The sequence below is a fragment of the Sceloporus undulatus genome, chromosome 7, assembly GCF_019175285.1.
Source record: "Sceloporus undulatus isolate JIND9_A2432 ecotype Alabama chromosome 7, SceUnd_v1.1, whole genome shotgun sequence".
NCBI classification, from domain to species: domain Eukaryota; kingdom Metazoa; phylum Chordata; class Lepidosauria; order Squamata; family Phrynosomatidae; genus Sceloporus; species Sceloporus undulatus.
In genome coordinates, this window is record NC_056528.1 from 21,637,391 (window position 1) to 21,656,706 (window position 19,316).

The 19,316-nt window shown below is 41.7% G+C and overlaps 1 protein-coding gene across 1 annotated transcript in view; it reads right to left on the reverse strand.

The window, feature by feature from the left end:
- FIBCD1 (fibrinogen C domain containing 1) overlaps positions 1–19,316 on the reverse strand; it is a 42,332-nt gene continuing 23,016 nt past the window's right edge. The window contains exons 3-7 of the mRNA XM_042479476.1: positions 18,596–18,755; positions 17,166–17,302; positions 5,202–5,298; positions 1,985–2,164; positions 1–549 (exon numbers count right to left, since the gene is read on the reverse strand). Of these exons, the coding sequence (XP_042335410.1) occupies positions 290–549; positions 1,985–2,164; positions 5,202–5,298; positions 17,166–17,302; positions 18,596–18,755 (834 nt within the window). The 3' untranslated portion in view covers positions 1–289. The remainder of the gene's footprint in view (positions 550–1,984; positions 2,165–5,201; positions 5,299–17,165; positions 17,303–18,595; positions 18,756–19,316) is intronic.

Consider the following 19,316-nt stretch of genomic DNA (forward strand, 5'->3'; position numbering starts at 1 on the left):
GACATGTCCCATTGCATGGTCTTGGGGAAAATCTTTCTCTTAATCCCTTCCATTGAGTTTTTAAGGAGTAATTGCTGGTTTATGAGAACACATTTGGATTGGGAGGAAGGACTGTTCAGTCCTGATCCTGACACCAACTGTACACATAAAATTATCTTCTAAAGGATTAGAACATCAGTACCAGGAAGGGGATGTCCAGCTCCTCCTCCTGCTGCCCCCAGATTCAGACAAAACAACACTGGGGTAGGTGAGTGGGTGGGAGGCTGGGAGGTGAGGCAGAAGGGCTAAGCTAGTTTTCATCTCTGACAGGCCGGATCTTCATCTCGGTGAACTTGAGGGAATACTGCCAGCCTGTCCACGAGGACCACTCAATGCCATCAGCATAAGAGCTGTGTTGGCCCCTCAGGTACTGCCCGTTCAAGTTGGAGGTATGGCAGTTGCGGTACCACCATGCACCATGATAAAAGGTGGCACAGTTGTTGTCTGAGTGGTCATTGTCCAGATCTTTAGTGGTGAACTTCATGCCGTTGTGCTTCAAAAAAGAATCTCCTGTGGTAGGAATAAGGAATAATCCATTACCACCATCACCATCAACGTTCAGAGAAAATTGCTTTGTAAAAGTAGTTCGTTGGAGGGTTATATCACTGACAGTTGTGAATGCATAACTGTCTCTTGGTAGACTCCCCCTTCCGCAACCTATCTTAACAGCCAGCAGCTATTCCAAGCAACAGAAGTCTGTTCTGCTGGTGATTGTCGCTGGGTGACATTTACAGCTTTGTCCTGCCAGCAATTGGTGGTATAACAATCAGAAGCAATTCCTTCCTCCACCCCAGATTCCTGGAGGGAGGGTGCAGGAAACATCCTGCCACACCCTGACTGCCAGCAAAACAGACCTATCTGGACTTCAAGGTGGGTTTAGACAGGGATTTATAATCATAGTTATAATCTGTTATATTAGTATAACTGAAGACAGTGCATCCCAAACCCACAAAACAGTGATACCTTTATTGGGACAACCAACAATGCACAAATACATCATGCAAGCTTTAGAACAGTGGTCCTCAAACTTTTTTGGACTACCTACTCCCAATCCCAGGCAACCCTAGTGCTCCACCAGAATGAATTTCTTGATATCAGGTCTACTGTTCTATTGTAGATTCAAAACAACCAATCTCAGTTACTGCTCCCTTTGCACCTGGTCACCCTGGGAGCACCAACTGAGCAGCTGGCTGAGCATTGACCAAGAAATGCCTCACCTTTGTTGGCTTTGCAGCAAGTGCCAGTGCAGGCCAAAACACTTTTGGCTGCTGCTCGCAGAGTGATTGGGTACAAAGGGAGAAGTTTCTCCCCAGCGAGGAAAGACTCTCAATTACTCTGATACCCAGAGGATACTGTGCACATGTGCAATCCAGACTGGTTCAGTCACTTAGTCTTCTTGTCATGGAACCCATATTCTTTGAGGTGCCAACATTTTAGGAGGAAGTGTGGCTAGAAAAATGAAAGTAATTGTTTGTGGGAGGTGGGGGGATAAGGAAATAAACAGTATTTTATTTTATTTTATGGATTAAAAAGTTCTTTTTTATTTATTTTTTAAAAGTTCAGATGAAATATTTTTATTTTCGTTGTCAGGAAAACATATTTATCTGAGTCAGCCATATTTTTTTTCCTTGCAAGTTGGATGTTCCAACTTAAATGTTCTTACTGTAGGGTGAAATGTCAATTTCTGACATGAAATTTCGATTCTGAATGGATGTTTTGAAGTGGAAATTTGCCATTCTGACAGACCAAATCATTTGAATGCTGTTAGTGCTTGCACAGCTCTAGTTATAATGCAACTTCTTCTGAGCACAGAGCAAACAGACCTCTATCGGTTGAGATAGAGGGGTGCAAACCCTGGCACATGGACCCCATCCACCAGCACCACCTGCAAACCTAGATGGATGCCCATGCACACATACATATATCTCCCTACCCCAACATTTACCTGCAGTTCCAGAATAGTCAGCAATGAGGATTGGGTAGCCATCTTCTTCAGGGTCAACAGAAAACAAACCCACAGAGAAGGTGCCATAATGTGCATAAGCTGTCTCATTATCAAAGTCTTCCAGGTCAATGCGCAGCTCATAACTAGCTTGTGTGGTCAAGGCATGGATTCTTTTCAGGCCTAAAAAAGGAAATAAGAAGGATGGTCTGCAACTGTTCTCTTCTTTTATAGATATCAGTTGCTCTTAATTTTTAATATTTACCTTTAAAGGTATTCGTTAAAAAGGGCTTTTCGTCAAAACAGTGAATTCAGTACAGCCACAATATAGCACTAGAACTAGATATATAACAATACAAGGGAAATTGGGGGAGGATAAATATGTATTGGCAAATGTATATGCCCCAAATGAAAAAACAGGAAGAATTTTATGAGAAAGTATTAAATAAAGCGGAAAATATACAAGAACAATATGTGTTCCTGGCAGGTGATTTCAACATGCAGATGGACAAGATAAAAGATGCATCCAATCCTTCAGTTATATAGTAATATAACAAATTTAAATAAAATAATGAAAAAAGGGAATTGAAAGATTTATGGAGATTAGTAAAGGGGGATGAAAGAAAATATATACATTATTCTGCAGTACAAAAGACATACAAGAATAGACTATATTTTTGTATCAAAATATGATAAATAAAATTTTGAATATGGAAATATTGAATATAAAAATGAAAAATGAGCTGTATATTAAAGAGCCGTGAGTTGCTTTATATCGGCAAACTAAACAAACTAAATAATAAGAGGAATATTGATTTGAAACCAGTATTAGATTATTTAGAGAGAAAAAAGGGGTCCTTTAGCAGTAATAGGTCTAAAAGACCAATAAAAGAATAAAGGAAAGAGCAGGCTAATTGATAGAGAGTTAGATACTCATAACTGACCAGTCCATAAAGAGGGGTTAAGGTTTGAAGAGGAGTCTAGTTGAAAGTCTATAGACAGGTTAGATTAGAAGTCTATGAACTTTTCGAGTTAGTAATAGGGGTTTGGAGTACCACTAAAGTATGGATATAAGGAGGCCAGAATCCAATTAGAAATAGTTGAAGCAAAGTAGGAAGTCAAGATGTATGTGTTTGTATGAACGGATGGATAGAAGAAGAAGAGTGTAGTATGTAATAAAGTTGAATGACAAGAAGATTAGAGTGGAGAATGGAATAAAGTTGAGGGATAAGAAGATTAGAATGGGATCGAGGAGAAAGAGAGTATAATGAATGTAAGAGATGTATAGACTATGATTGTTGAAGAGTTGTCTGTTTGATGTGTTTTATTGTTGTTTTTGTTTGTATTTTTATATTGTTTGTTTCCCCCCTTTTTTGTGGTTCCTGTTTATTTTTCTTATGCATATTTTGAAATCTAATAAAGCATATTTTTTTTTAAAAAAAAGAATAGACATGTATTTTCTTTCTAATACACTCATACCAAACTTAAGGAGATTCTACCTAAACTGATCTCTGGTCACAATTTTATTCTTCTTACAATGAAACTAGGTCAAAAACTATTCAATTGGAGATTGAATGAATCTCTATTAAATGATCAGAAATTTTTGTGGCCATGTTCTAGAAGAGTTTATCCCTGACGTTTCTCCAGCATCTGTGGCTGGCATCTTCAGAGAATAAGCTCTTCTAGAACATGGCCACATAGCCCGAAAAAACCACAAAAAACTATGGATGCTGACCATGAAAGCCTTCGTCTTCCCGTGAGACTAAGGGATAGGACTGGAAGCATATACTCTGACAAAGGGCTGGACAGCCAGCACACTAATCGCTTTGTCTAAGGTATTTGTACCAATCACCCATTGCACTCAGTCCAGTTTTGGACCATTCTTTCCTGTCCTGGAAAGCCATCTAAAGCAATTTAATCCATTCTACTCTGGGTTTCTGCCACCCCATTCCCAAATTATTTTCAAGGTATATATACAGCCAGCAAAGCAGCCATTCTTTAGTCTTAGCTTGGTAGCAGCAGGCAGACTTCATCAGTTTACTAACCTGAGACCCTCCATATGCTGTCTAACCCCCAGTTCCACAGTGGCTATTGGGCCTTCCCTTTCCATTCTGGACCTTCCCCAATTGGAAGCAAGATCTTGAGCAGGTGAGTATTACCCTTAGGAAAGCCTTACATCTATTCACTGCCCATTTTGTTTCCTAGCTTGTGTGTGTGTCTGTATGCATTTCACTTACTCCCCTTAATAAAACATTAAAAGCTATTGAAGCATCTCTGGATTTCTGTGTAATTTCAGGCCTGGTATAGTTGGGCTGTATCCCGAGACCAGTCAACTATCTCTCTCTTTTGAGCCAAGTACCAAATTCCCCCTAAATTTACACTGGCTTTGGGTAACAGCAGGGGCAGAAAAAAGATGAGACAGCTTTTTCAAACATCCTGAAGGTGCTTTGTCCTTGTATATAGACATTTTCTTTACTCATAAAATATTCATGTTCTTATAACAGATACGGCTTTTTAAAAAAAGGATTCTATATGCACATCCTTTCCCCCCCGCTGATGGAAAAATAAATGACTCTGGCAGAAAGTGCTGCGAGGAAGAGGCAGTGGGAAGGGGCTTCAAGTGAACGCTCTGCACAGGCTACGCTGCCTCTAAAAAAAGACCCTGCTGAGAAAGCACAAAGGCTCTCATATTGGATGGAATATACACCAATGATGGCTAGTAACCACTAACAGCCTTACCGTCCATGGATCTGTCTCATAGTTATTTGAATCAACCCTCATTTCCATATCTTGTGGAAACAAATTTCATCAGTTAGTTATATGCTGTGCAAAGGTATTTGCTCTGTCAGTCCTACATCTCATCTTTACTAGCTGAAAACTGCTTTCTATCCACAGTCTTCACTTCATGCATAGTCCATGCATCTTTATCTAAGTTAGGAAACACTGTTGGCTGAGATCCCACATCCCAAGTAATTATAGTATGCCTAGGAACCTCCCACCCCTACCATCCAGTAATAGGCCAGTGATGGGTGCCCCGCTTCTTCAAATTGGCATTGCATGATGTGTGATACCATAATTCCACAAGGACCACAAAAGGACATAAACTGGCATAAGAGGAGATTATGTCACCAGTAGGATTCTGGGCAACCTGAACCCTCCCAGTTTTAAACTGGTTGATGCTTTTGAAATGAAACTAAGTAATGCCTTCTTTTGGCCATACCTAGCCAGTGCTCTCCTGTGAGCTTTCCAAATCCATCATGATAAGCTTCCCATCCACGGAAGAAATTCACAGAGCCATCCTCACGCCGCTGGAAAACCTAGGGAAACACAAATGGGCCAAGTGTTAAGAATAAGAGTCTGGGCATGCACAGCGTGGAGTTTGGGCCTATTGTCCGATCTGTCTTGGCTTCTTATAGTAACCGCAGCTGTGACCTAGCTTGCGGATTGTGTTGCTACTTATTAGAAGGTGCCTGGGGCTAAGTTGGCTGTTACAGCCAGAAGATCTTTTTCCACAGCTGCCCCAGCCCTTTGGAACACGCTGCCCACGGAGCTCCGCTCATCTTCCACCCTGGCCCAATTTAGGAAGGGTCTAAAAACCTTCCTATTTAATCAGGCATTCCCCGACTAAATATCCTGTGGGCCTCCCTCCTCTCTCGTGGCCGTGAGGTTGGGCTAAGGGGTTGTTTTTATTGTTTTTAGGATTGTTGTTTATATATGTGCTTTTAACCTGTATGTTGTTGCACTTTGGTGCATTTTGTTAGCCGCCCTGATCTTTTGGAAGGGCGGGGTATAAATAAAAATTTTATTTATTATTTATTTAGATGTGAGTGCAATGTGCAAATTAATTGAAAACTCTTTAAACTGGTTAATTATACTGGAGTGGCTCAGCACAGGAAACTCAAAAAAAAAAAGGCTGCCTGAATTTGAAATGCTACCTTATAGATGCGTACCGTCCAATATTTCACAGATGAAAACCAGGAGACGTGTGTCCAAGAAACATCAAGGTTAATCAAGATGTGAAAAGTACTTCAATACCTAAGGAAAGCTGTTTCTGGGCAGTCATTTTGACTGGGGGAGGTTTTTTTGAAACTTGGGAGAATATGAAGTCAAAGGCTTTCATGGCCGGCATCCATTGTTTTTTGTGTGTGTTTTTTGGGGTATGTGGCCATATTCTATAAGAGTTTATTCCTGATGTTTCGCCAGTATCTGTGGCTGGCATCTTCAGAGAATGCTAACCTGGAAGAGAGTGGGTATATATATATATATATATATATATATATATATATATATATATATATATGTACTGTGTGACCCTGGGTGAGGAGGAGTGATTCCCATGATAATCTGTGTATTTTTCTGTTGTAAATCCGGTAGTTTTGCGAATGTGCTTATTTTCTGATTGACCTCACATTCTCCCTAGATTCTGTCCAGATTGCATGCAGCATCATGTCATAAGCAGCTGGAAGCCGTGCTGGAAGAAGAAGCGGTGCCCATCCAGGAAAGAGTAATGGAGCGCGTGCCCATGCTGCGCATGCGCTGCCGTGCCGCCACAAGCACAAGCCCCATTGACTTTAATGGGGCTCGAGCATACGTGGAATTTCCCTTATGGAAGAGGGTCTGGAACAGATCCCCTGCCTAAGGGAAAGGACCACTGTATTAGGGAGCAAGATGTTTTCCTGAACACAACAGAATGGATGGTCTTGGGTGGGGAACGCACACAGGAAGTTTCTTAGGAGAAGGTTACTTCACATACACAGGAGGTAGACGGTTGGAAGAATATCACACACAGAAGAGAGAAATCAAGGATCGTTCTGGAAGCTTGCAGCTGCAGAATTTATTTGAAGCCCTCTCCCTTATTTCAAATGAGTTGATTTTCTTCTTGTCAGCTTTCTGCACTGCTCACCTTTCACAACCATAAACAGAAATGGAAAACATGATAGCATGGATAATCCTAACTTTAGTATTCTATGATATATCTTTACACTCCAGGATGTAATCCAATTCCTTTAAAGCTGTCCTTCAAAATTCTACTCTTCTGATTTATTGAGTGTGGTCTTCATTTTGATTAATGATTGAGCCAAAGTATGGGAAATCTTGAACTATTTCAATGTCTTCATTGTCTGCTTTAAGATTATCTGAATCATTTTCCAGCAATTTTTCCAAATCTTTGCTATTCTCTGCTAGTAGTATGGTGTCTACACATACAGCCAGCACATTCATAGCTATAAAGGTCGGTTCCTAGGCACCATACATCTGATGAAAGCTGCACAAAAGCTTATGCTACCAACTTCTTTCTCCTAGTTAATCACAAAGCTGCCTTTGCAATTGATCCTTTTGCATCTTGATCCTAACACGGCTACATCTTTGATTTCTACATCAGTGGATAGGCTTTCAAATATTCTGGTGCAAGCTTGAAAGCAAGCCTTAATTTGGAGCCACTCACTGCAAAGGGAGGAAGCCACATGCGTGACATTTGCCCAGTCCTCCTCCTCTGATCCATGCAGTACTGTACTTACCTTCTAGAATTAGCGACTTAATTTTTATCCATACGTTGAGCGCTTGAGAAGCGGCTGGCTAAGCCCCTTTGGAAGGGCTTTCAGTTCTGGCCTGAATCAGTTGATGGTGGCAGAGAGATGCTTTTGCTGGAAAGGGTCTCAGAGCTGATTGTTAGGGAGGCCCTTAGCTTTGATTGGTTCTCACATCAGTGTGCCATAGAAAGGGAGGGAAAGTTGCGAGAGCAGGCAATAATGCCATTAATCTGCTTCGACCTCTGGCTCTAAAGTAGGCCAGTTGTGGATGGTGCTTACAGAATAGGGGTCTTGAGAGCATTAGAGGGAGCATCCCTCTCTCTCTCTCTCTCTCCATCTCCCTTCCCTCCTCCCCTGCCCATGTAAAGGCCTGATTACACAAACACCTTGGGAGATTAGTAGCACATACAGCTTTACTCTTGCTGATTATCCCTTTGTGAAGGTGCAGACAGAGAGTACTTAATACAGACAGCAAAGTGCTGCTCAAAGCCACAGCTTCTCTCTCCGGCCCTTCAAATGTGCCTTCTTTCTTTAAAGGTGAATTTTCGGTGGACATGACGGCTAGAAACTTTAACCCTCCTAAGAATTTACCATCCCTTTAATTCTGTCACCAGTTAGTGAACGTTTCTTGATATACAGTCAGCTCTCCATATCCACAGATTCTTTATCCAGGGATTCAACCATCCACAGCCTGAAAATGTGTGTGTATGTGTGTGTGTGTGTGTGTTCCAAAAACTAAAGCTTGATTTTGCCATTTTATATAAAGAACACCATTTTGCTATGTCATTGCATAGTATGCCATTACATAATGGGACTTTAGCATCCATGGATTTTTTATCCATGGAGTGTATGTAGCTTGGAACCAAACCTGAGCAGATACCAAGGGTCCACTGTAGTCATGAGATTTCAGGCAAGTTTTTACACCCGCAGTGAGAAGAAAAAGATAACAGCATTTGCTAATAGCTGGCTATTAAAGAAATTTAATCTAAAAAGATGCTTCATGGCTAGATGTGAGGGCCCATGACCAATCATATGCTCTTATAGCCTCACAAACATGTAGTTAAATGTTTTTTAAAAGTGACAACAGATTATATATGTAATTTTAAATGAAGACATTTAAATAGTTAAAAATTTCCTACGCCTTGGCTTAGCAATTGACCAAAATGGAGACACTAGTAAAGAAATTATAAGAAAACTAAAACTTGGAAAGGCAATCATGAAGGGATTAGATCAGGTGTAAAAACATATTAAATACCAAAGTCCAAATCAGCCAGGCCATCTTATATCTGTGTATGGTTATGAAAGCAAGGCAATGAAGCAAGCTGACAGGAAGAAAATAAACTCATTTGAAATGGGGTACTGGAGGAGAATAATACACAAACTACATGATGACCAAAAGAAGGGGAGGGGAAAGGGGGGAAATAGAAATGTCCAAGGAAAATCAAGCTTGAGCTCTCTCTAGAAGCCCAAATGACCAAACTGAGGCTATTGTACTTTGGTCATAATATCATGGGACAACATGACTCACAAGAAAAGATAATGCTTGGTTAGAGGTTTGTCAAGCTGACTGGGCAATAATTATTAGGGTCTCCTTTTCACCTCTTTGAAGGTGGGGACACCATTTGCCTCTCTCCAATCTGCTGTTCACTAAGAATTATTCAAGATTAGTGCCAGTGGTTCTGAGATTACTTCTACTAGTTCTAGTTCCATTTCCCCAGGTTGAGAGACGACCAAGGCTTTCTCAATTGCCTTAGCATTTCACCATCTTCTCCACACAGCATCCTACCATTTTGCTACAGATGTTGTTATTGCTTTTAAGCTCTCTAGCAAGCTTGAGCTCTTTCTGCACTTCAGCTTTTTTGACTTTGGGCCGAAGCAGACCGGCAGCTAGGAGTAGCCTCTCAGTTGGGGGCCACAGCAACCAGATGGCCTGCTCTCAAAGTGGGTTGCCACCATGATCCTAAATGAGCCATTGGCAAGGAGTGGATTTTCACTGCTTCTTTTCTCAGCAGATTTGGGACGCCTTAGGCGGCCTCAGAGCAGCTTCCGGCCATGTCAGGCGTATGTGTCATCTGCATGCTATTTTCAATTATTTGAAATTGGGCCTTCAATATTTCCCTTTTGAGAAACGCCCATCCAATCTGAACTCTTTTCTCTTTTAATCTTCGTAATTAATAGCAATGGCATATAGATAAAACACCACAATATAAACATATGTACACATGGAAAATATATATGTTATATAAGGATAAAACATCCTAGCCTTTAATCTTAACACAGTTTTTTAATATAGACCAGGTACAACACATCCTCATTATTCTGTATACTGATGAGACTGGACTGGATCCAAAAAACATTACTCTTAATGTCTGAAAACAGTTACTGCTAGTTAATCGCAGTGGTTATTATAGCCCTGCAGGTCTTAATAGCTGCAAAGTAGAATGTGGCCACCTCTTCTGTCACCTTTTAATCGATTTTGAAGAATCACCTTTTGAAGAAGCCAGTGGAGCTTTGAAAGCTTGCAACAAGTACTGTATATTGTACCCAATAAAGGTATCACTGACGGGGTACAGACCGCCCAAAAAGGGCAGCCTGCCAGCGCCTAGTTTTGGTCTGCGGGGAAGCCACAGCCTCCAGACCGCAGGGCTTCCCTGCGGACCAAAAAGAACCCGCAAAAAGCACACTTGCGACTTTGTAGTGGTGCCGTGATGTACGGACCCTATGCGTCCGGCATATCATAATGGCGGCACCCATCTGTACAGGGCTCCGCCATTTTGATGCCCTCATCATGTGCGAGGGGCAAAGGGCGTCTAGAAGCACCGGTTCAAGGCACCCCTCACACGTGACAAGGGTGTCCTTTTCGGCCCGTCTGAACTGGGCTCTCATTTTGTGAATTTTGGAAGTTACTAGACTTTGCTATATGGCCAACATGGCTACCCTTGGATATCTTATTTTGATCGATATCTCTTAGTATCTCATATACCAGCCCAGAGCTATTCCATGGTATTTATATATTAGGGGCATTATTAATCTTAATATTTTATCCCTACAGAAAATACATGTGAGAAGGTTATGTTATAAAAATCCTACCGATCCTTCTCCACATGGGCATAGATGATCCTTATACTCAAATTGTTGGAATCAGTCCTCCATTACTGCAGATGGAAATGCATTAAATCTCACTTTTGTCAATGCCAAGAGAGATTTGGGAATTGTAAGGGTTTTTTTAAGTAACTTGCATAACACTTTGGGTTGAATGCCAGGTATAAATTAATTGGAGAGCAGGTTGTATTTGCAATCGATAAGAAATACTGGGTATCGATATCCCAGATCTTATGCGTGAGAATAGTTTTCGCCACAGTCCAGTTTGATGTGCAAAGAAAATTATCTGAGAGGCCTAATCTGAGATGCCAAGCTTCTTTTGGACAGCTATAGATGTTTGCAATTCATATGATTCCTTCTGTAACAGGTTAACATATCACCCTGGGCCCAGAAAGATGAGCTTTATCCAATATCTTAGGGCCCATTCCCATGCAGTACATGCCACTGATGAACATGACTTCCAGTTGCAGGACTGCTGATGGAACATAGTTTGGCACTTCAAATAAATTCCTGAGGAAGGTTTAAAAACCTATTTAACCTAATGTCCATAATGGAATACTGAACATTAGTTGGAGAAGAATCTTTGTTGTGGCTTACATTCAGCAAGTATAAATTGACCTACCTTGATGTTATTACTCTGCTACTATTACTTGCAGACTGGATAGCTGCAGTCCAGTGCAATGCCCATGATATGTTACAAGTTTGTGCCTAGATACTGTAAACATCTGATCTTTTGAGATTGTGTCCTTCTATTTATCAATGCAGCTTAATCCGGACATGGCAGACATGCTCCTGTCAGTCAAAAGACTGATCTGCTAGTAGGGATCACATTCTGTGATGGATGTGGTTACACATTTTCAGATTTATTATCATACTTTACACCCCTCTTGCTGAATATGGGGTTTTATACAGTGCACACTTACTTTATGCAGGGGATCCATTCTGGACTCCCCTGCGTAAAGCAAATAGCATCTATGTTCGAGCCCCATTTAAATGAATTGTTCCCCATGGGATGCACCACCCCTTCTCTCTGATTTTTCAGACAGCTGTAAAGGCAATGAAACACTGACAAAAATGAATCTGGCAGCTACAAAGGGCTGGGATCTGACAGATACAAAGTAGTGGCCCTGCCAAAGCATGTCAATTCCCTTCTCTCATTCCCAAGGGCTAGCTCTGCAATAACTAGACCTGGTGCTTTCTGAGCCTCGTGACCTCCTCCTTCTTAAGGCAGCTTTCTATTCCTTAAATCATAGGCTTATGAGTTAAGGCAGAGGATAATTTGCTTTTCTGGCCAGGTGCCAGTCACACCTTAAGACAACAGCCTTCGTCCTTTGTATCCTGATCTTCTAGGGCAACAAACCATAGGAAACAAGCAGTCTATGGGTTATATCATTACAGAAAACAGGATTAGCATTGTGTACTTTGTGAACTCTGGATTTTTTAATGACTTTCTCCAGTTTGCCCTCCTTCTGTACCTGGAAACTGAGACCTGGTTTAGCCTTAACCAGACTGACTGATGAGGGATCCCTTCTCACCTCTCACATCAAAGTGATTCTATATAAAGGTCTTCTTCTCATAAACTAGTCTCAAGTGCACTTATCTTCTTGATCTGAAGGAGGGTTGCCAGAGCAAAAACTAGAGATGGCTCTTGTATGGTTGTATAGAAGAGGGAAATTCTGCAAGCATTGCTTCATATCTGGTTGTGTAACAAGCCACGACTGCTGAAATCCTCACTAAAAAGGTATGGGAATTTGTTCCAGTTTTCACTGGCAGATGTACTCCTGTACCTTTAATGGTATAGAAGGGGGGATTTCAGCAGGTGTTGGGTACCTGGTTGTGTGAAATTCCTTCTCCTACAAAGCCATTAAAGATATAGGAGCTATTATCAGTTCTAAATCAGACAACACTAATTTGAAGGTGGTGATCATGGGTCTAGCAGGGCCTCAGCACTTTGAAATATGTTTGACAGCCAGGAATTCAGTCTTCCTGTGGAACAAGCATGGTGTAATGGTTTGAACATTGGACTATGGCTCTGGGGAACTGGGTTTGTATCCTGGCTCAGCCATGCAAATCTACTTGGGCAAGTCACACACTCTGAATTTCAGAAGATGGCAAGGGCAAAACCCCTTTGACTAAATCTTGCCAATCACCAATAATGTAATGGATGTAATTACAACATACACAAAACAGATGGTTCAACAGGGAGGCTTGGGGTGAAGGGTTGTGAAGGGTGCCTGTATAAGGGGGGGCATTCCATGATTGTGCTTTGCCACTGGGCACACCTATGCACTGATGCACCAATGCACTGTACAGGCTGTGCATTGAAGGTGTGACTGTGTGGCCGATCATGAGGGCAGGTGTCTAACTGAATGGCATCCGGGCAGGAAAAGGGAGGTAATTGGAGGTCACCGATTATGTGCTTGTACGATGACGCACATGCATTGTGGTCAGTCAGTAAAAAAAATTGCATGGTGCGAAAGAGCGGACAGCCCATGGCCTGCCTTTGGTGTGGATAGTGCAGACAGCAAGATGTCGACTTGCTTTCAGATAATGCAGGATGGAGCTGGTTTTTCCTGCCTGTCTGCTCTGGCCCTATGTTTCTTGCAAGTTGCAGTCAATCAACATCATGATTCATTTCCCACCATTTTTATATAGATTCTAAAGGCTGTGCCTTCAGCAAAACTTCAATTTATGACGAAGCTCTCCTAGAGTTTTTTGGATAGGGTCAGCCCTGGTTAGTAGCTGAATGGGAGATCGCCAAGGAGTTCCTGGAGGGTTTATTTCTGAGAAAGAAACTATCAATACTGCTTCTGAGTATTCCATGCCTAAGAAACCCTAATTGTGTTGAACTACAACTCCTTTCATCCTCAGTTTGGTGGTTCAGCATGATGGGAGTCATAGTCGTAAGAAGAGCAAAGCTTGGAAAAGTCTGAGATTGAGAGAAACGGTTGTTTCTGCTAGGTCCTTACCTTGTGCTTTGAAAGAGATGTTATAAAGAGATGGGGGTGAGAGGGGAAGAGATCAAAGCTGTAGCCTGTAGGCACAGGATAATGCAAATGGAATTAGCACTCCTACACGTAATTTTAGCAAATGTTCTCTTGTTCGCTTTTGATCATTCAGGGAATTTGTCAGGAATGTGTCACCTTTCCCTGAAAGGACAATCGACTTGAAATATCTCGTTCTGTGAAGAGTGAAAAAAAAACCTGCAACCTATCTGCCCCTTCAAGAACAAGACAAGTAAGAGCCTCTTTTTTTGTACATCACTAGTTTTAAAGCAGTCTGTTCCACTGTCAGACAGATCATACAGCAAAGAGGTTCTTCCTAATGTTCCTAGTGCTTACCATTTTAAATCACTGGTTCATATTCTAATCTCTGGAGCAGCAGAAAGCAAGCTCACTCCATCTTCTACATGACATGACATCCCTTCATATGGCTATCCTGTCACCGTTTAACCTTCTCTTCCCAGGCTAAACATATCCAGACTCATAAAGAATTGTTTGTCAGCCATTTAGCTATAGAAAATTAACATCTACAGAATGGCTAAGTCATGATGTGTGAGTGTATGACAAGGCGAGGACATGTAGGTAAATGTCCTTAGGGTAGCCAGACACCAAGATATGGATTGTATTGTATTAAACACCTATGATGTGTATGCCTCAGCACTATTAAGTACTGTATTATGGCATGGACTGGAAGAGTTGCATCAGCCTAGGATATATAAGGCTGTGGCTAACATAAAAGTGTGTGTTATAGTAGTGTGGGTTACAGAGTTGGTGAGTAATTGTGAGTTACTGCTGTGAGTTAGATACTGTGAGAGACCTGCTGTGTTTGTAGTAAGAGGAACTTTGTTTGTTTAAGTTCCTGCATCTGTATATATAGCTTCTCTTATCCGCTTGATTGTTTCTTTACAAAAAAGTGGGATATAAATAAAAGTTTTATTATTATTTATTACTTGTAAATAAATCTTCTTCACCGTGAACTGTAAAGTCCAGCTTCCAGATTTCTTCTTGGTATTTCCAAGTCTGGGTGAGATATTGAAATCACATTCACGCCTTGTTCCCAGAGTGACAAAGGTTATGGGCCCAGAAGACTGCATACTGATCTTGGGTCTCCGCCAATAACAAGTTTTTAAAAGTAACTGTCCAGGCTCTTGAAATGATACATGGCTGATGTAGATCAGCCTAAACTATTCTATCAATTATTTCTTTCCATGGAGCAGCTTGATTGTCTGTATCATCCTGCCCAAGCGGTACAAATCGTTTTTTTGACACATCTGGTGCAAAAAGTGTGGTAAAATGTTTGCAATGGTGTTGAGAACCAGCAATGTCCTCCAAAAGGTTTATCACTATATATAAACATTTCATGTCTGGCTACAGGGACATAGCCATACACTTCTCCTATCTTGTCCACTCCCCATAAAGCACAGAATGGTGACAGTTTGCTTCAGAGAATGAATGGTAAGTCTGGGTGCTCTTTAAAAAGGAAAGGAATACTGACCTTCACAACACCCCATAAAAGGACCTACCTAGGCATAAAGGATGTGTGTGTTCCTATTAAAATGTCAGTCACTGGCTGTTATGACAGCATAGAAGGTTGTAGCTATTTAATTAGCTACCATATGTTCTTTTTTAAAAAGTTGCTAGGGACAGGGAGGAGTGTTTGTGGGATCTCCTGGTTCATCTGGCAAAACATGCCTGGTTCTGAGTATTATGTTCTTTTTCTGGAGGTGGACATTTGCTGCTTGGCCTTACTCAGAAGAGTGTTTTAGGCTGGCCTTGATGTTTCTCTGCATCTGTGCTAACCAGATTGTCATCTTTGATGAGAATTATTTTTCTGTTGAAATAGTTCCTCCTCATATCTAGTTCTTCAATATCAGTGCACCCATGTTCATCTCCTACTTCAGATGATCTTCGGACTTAGCTCTCCTGGTGCTTAGCAAAGATGTCATACCACCACCATTACCAGTTTCTTATTCAGCATCCTTGTCTCACTCTTTTGGCATTTCTTCACACTTCTCTCTTAATTTCCATAGGCAGGGCCTGTCAAGACAATCTAGCCCCCAGTCTAGCAATTCTGCTACAGGCAATAAGCATGAACAGTTATTGTGATGGCCTCAGATTCCCCCAGAGAAGAAGATGTGTCATATTTTGCAAATGACTTAATCATGGCTTTAGGAAATGGCAGGTCACAAGTCTGATGGAATATGGTATATTAATAAACACTCAGCCATTCCATCATGTCTTAAGTTCAAAATCTCTGGGGCACCTGGCCAAAATTATTACTATTATTATGAGGACTCCTTAATTTTTCTTACCTACCTTTTTGTATTCATAGGCAGAGCTTTGAAAAATTACTCTTTTTGACTTATGGCAACCCTAACCCTATCACAGGATTTTCTTGGCAAGATTTGTTCAGAACGGGTTAGCCTTTGCCTTCCTCTGAGGCTGAGGGAGTGTGACTTGCCAAGGGCACCCCATCGATGTCCATGGCTCCCTTGGGAGTCAAACCATTTCAAACTTCAGAGCTGTAGACCAACATTCAAACCACTAAACCACGCTGACTCTCTCTTTTTGGTAAATTGTTGTTTTGGTGTATTTTGTATATAACATTGTATAAGAATTTACAAAGGCGGTAGCTACTCTCACTCAAACATTTCTTTCATTCTAATCATACAAGAACTAAGCATTAGCATAGGTAACTCTGTGTATGTTTTCTACTACACACAGACACACACACGGTTTCTAGCTGAGCACAGATTCAAACCCTGGTTTCTCAGAGACCTAGTCCAAGACTCAAATCAGTAGGCAATACTGCCTCTTTCCTGGTCACATTTATTCAGAAGAGGTTTGCCACTGCCTTCTTGTGAGGCTGAGAGACTATAATAATAATACTATAATAATAAGCTTTGTTTTTACCCCACCTCTCTATCAAAAGACAATCAAGGCGGCTTACAATTAAAAGAATCCATACAAAACCCAATCTCCCAGTTCACTATGACCTGACATTGGTCACCCAAGAGCTTCCATGGCTGAGTAGGGATTTGAACTCTGGTCTCCTGGAATCCTAGTCCAACAATCCACTATACTGTACTGTCAGGATTTATTCAGAGGTGGTTTACCATTACCTTCCTCTACGGCTTTCAGAGTGTGGCTTCTCTTAGTTCACCCAGGAGGTTTCCACAACCAAGTGGGGATTCACATACTTGTCTCCCAGAGTCCTAGTCCAATATTCAAAACATTTTGTCTCTCACCAATTTTGGCATAGATACATTAATATGTTGTCTAGTGTCTCGCACTTGCCTAATCTGAAGCTTGCTGGTAGTTGTCTAGAAGGTGTGATGCCCATTTGGTTGCCCCTGTGCAGGTCTACAAGCCTTCTCTCACATGCCAGAATCCCCGCAAGGCCTTGGCATATGTTCTCTGTTATTGTTTCTTGCTTTAACCTTGGTGGAAGGTCATATGTTTCCTGACCAGCCTGTGGATCTTGACTAAGCCAGAAGGTCTGTTCCTTAAACCTATGCGTCAAAGAGACTTAGGCAGGCAACAAACCCTTACCGTCCATCCCCCTCCGTCTGTTGTCATGTCACAGTAGACCTGGAAGCCTTCAGGATAGTGAGTGGGGAAGACCGAAAATACTCCATCCTCTTGTTGTCCACTTGTGTAGATGTCAAAACAATCCCGAGGCCGGGAGCCTGAAGTGCAGAGCCGGGTGGAAGGGAATGGTGCAGAAGAGGAAGAGAGAGAGATCAAATGCAAACCAGAGCTAATTGTCTGAATTGCAACTCCGTTGCTTGAGTTCTTTGGGTGCAATCTCCCTTGCCTTTGTTGCTAATTGGCTGCCTTCCCTAAAACACCCTTTAAGACTAGCCAGGAGCTTGATGTGTCAGAGTGTTTTCCTACTGGCTTTGCCAAACCACCAAGGAAATATATATTTCTGTCTTTCTGTGAAGCAATCACACACTTGAGGCCAATGTCATATGTTACAGTAAGACTAAAGGCTTTTTGTGTTTTTTAAAGACAGCCTCAAAGTCAAATTTCAAAAGCAAAGTTCACACAGATTTGTGGAAAACTTCATTTTAATATTAAATCAATAACAGGGACGAACTTAAGGATTTCAGTCTTTCCTTTGTTAATAAGCTTAGCAGACGTCATTTCCAGCCCGATCTGGGGAAAGGGCTGGGATCGGAATAGAATGGGATGGAACAGGTTTTATCAAATAGATTTTGCCACTAATGCCACTGGGAGTTCCCTAGCCATTCACCAGCCAAGCTATGGCCACCAATTTAGAAGCATGGAAGTTGTGTTTGATTATGTATTATGTCTCTTCCAACTCTATAATTCTATGATTCTAAGTCAGCAGATTTGAGGTATTATGCAAAAGCAGCACTAGTTCCATTAATTCAGTGGGTTTACTCTGGATAGGACTAACAGCTGGATTTAAGCCAATGTTAATAGTGTATTTTTATGGATAAAGATGAGGAACAATACCTTTTGGGCTTCTTTGCTTCACCTAGCTGATAGAATCACAGAATATTAGAGTTTGAAGGGACCCACAAGCACCATCAACCCTCTGCCATGTAGAAGTGTACAACTCAGGCACTCCTGAAAGATACCCATCCAACCAATATTTAAAAACATCCAAAGAAAAGAGTCCATCCTCCTCAATGGCACTCTATTCCATTCTATGCCATCAATAATGACTCTTTGAACATAATTTTCCAACAAGTTATGAATCCACCTGATATTTCCATCTATTCTTATTTCATCAGTTTGCTAATCAAAATATTAAGAGGGACTTGTTCAAACGAATAATATTGGGACACTCACTTTCCTTGACTTGGAAACACTGGTTCTGTTAATGCCATAGTTCTATTCATTCAGATGGTCAAATATCTGCCCCTGTTCCTGTCCGTTCCTTCTAATGATACCCTTTTCTTCTATTATCTGTCCCAAACGCATAGAAGATGATAAAGCAGCTCTCATACCATTGGAGCATCCCTTTGGCCGAGCGCTCCGAGATGGCGGTTTCTGAAGGTCCGCTTTGAGTCGTGGTCGTACCACACTGCGGTCCTTCTGCAAGGTGTCCAGGATATCACTGACAGAACTGACCAGTCTGGCCATATTTGTTTGACTCTCTGAAAGCAGCTGTGTGGAGAAAGAAAAGTCCCAAGCCTACCATGAGTTCCCCCTTTTTTCAACCCTTTATATATTTACCGTATATTTATTTATACTCTGAAGGAGAGAAGAGCCATTGTTGCCTTGTCCCAGCAGCTGGTGATGCACCCTCCCTCCATTCCAACTGCCACTGCTGTGGACTCTGAGGGACAGAAGAGCATAAAACACCCCAGCAGAGAGAATGGGAGGACCACAGTGACTGTCTAGGGCCAGAGGGAAGAAGAAGTTGCTGGTTCTATGGCGACTTGGACCTCTGCCTTCCAAGTGCCTTCTAAGAAGCAGAGCCCTCCCTTCAGTCCATCTGGTGCCCTCCAGCCATGGAGGGAGAGATGCAGGCCCAGCTCCATCAGGCCTGGCCTGAGCTAAGAAGCAGAGCCCTCCTTCCAGTCCATCTGCCTTGGTCCAGGCCTCATAGGAAAGGAAGAACTGCTGGACCTGATCTCCTTCCCCATCACCATTCCCTTCTCCTTTTGTGTTGAGTCTTTAAATTGTAAGCCTGAGGGCAGGGAACCATCTAATTCAAAATAATAA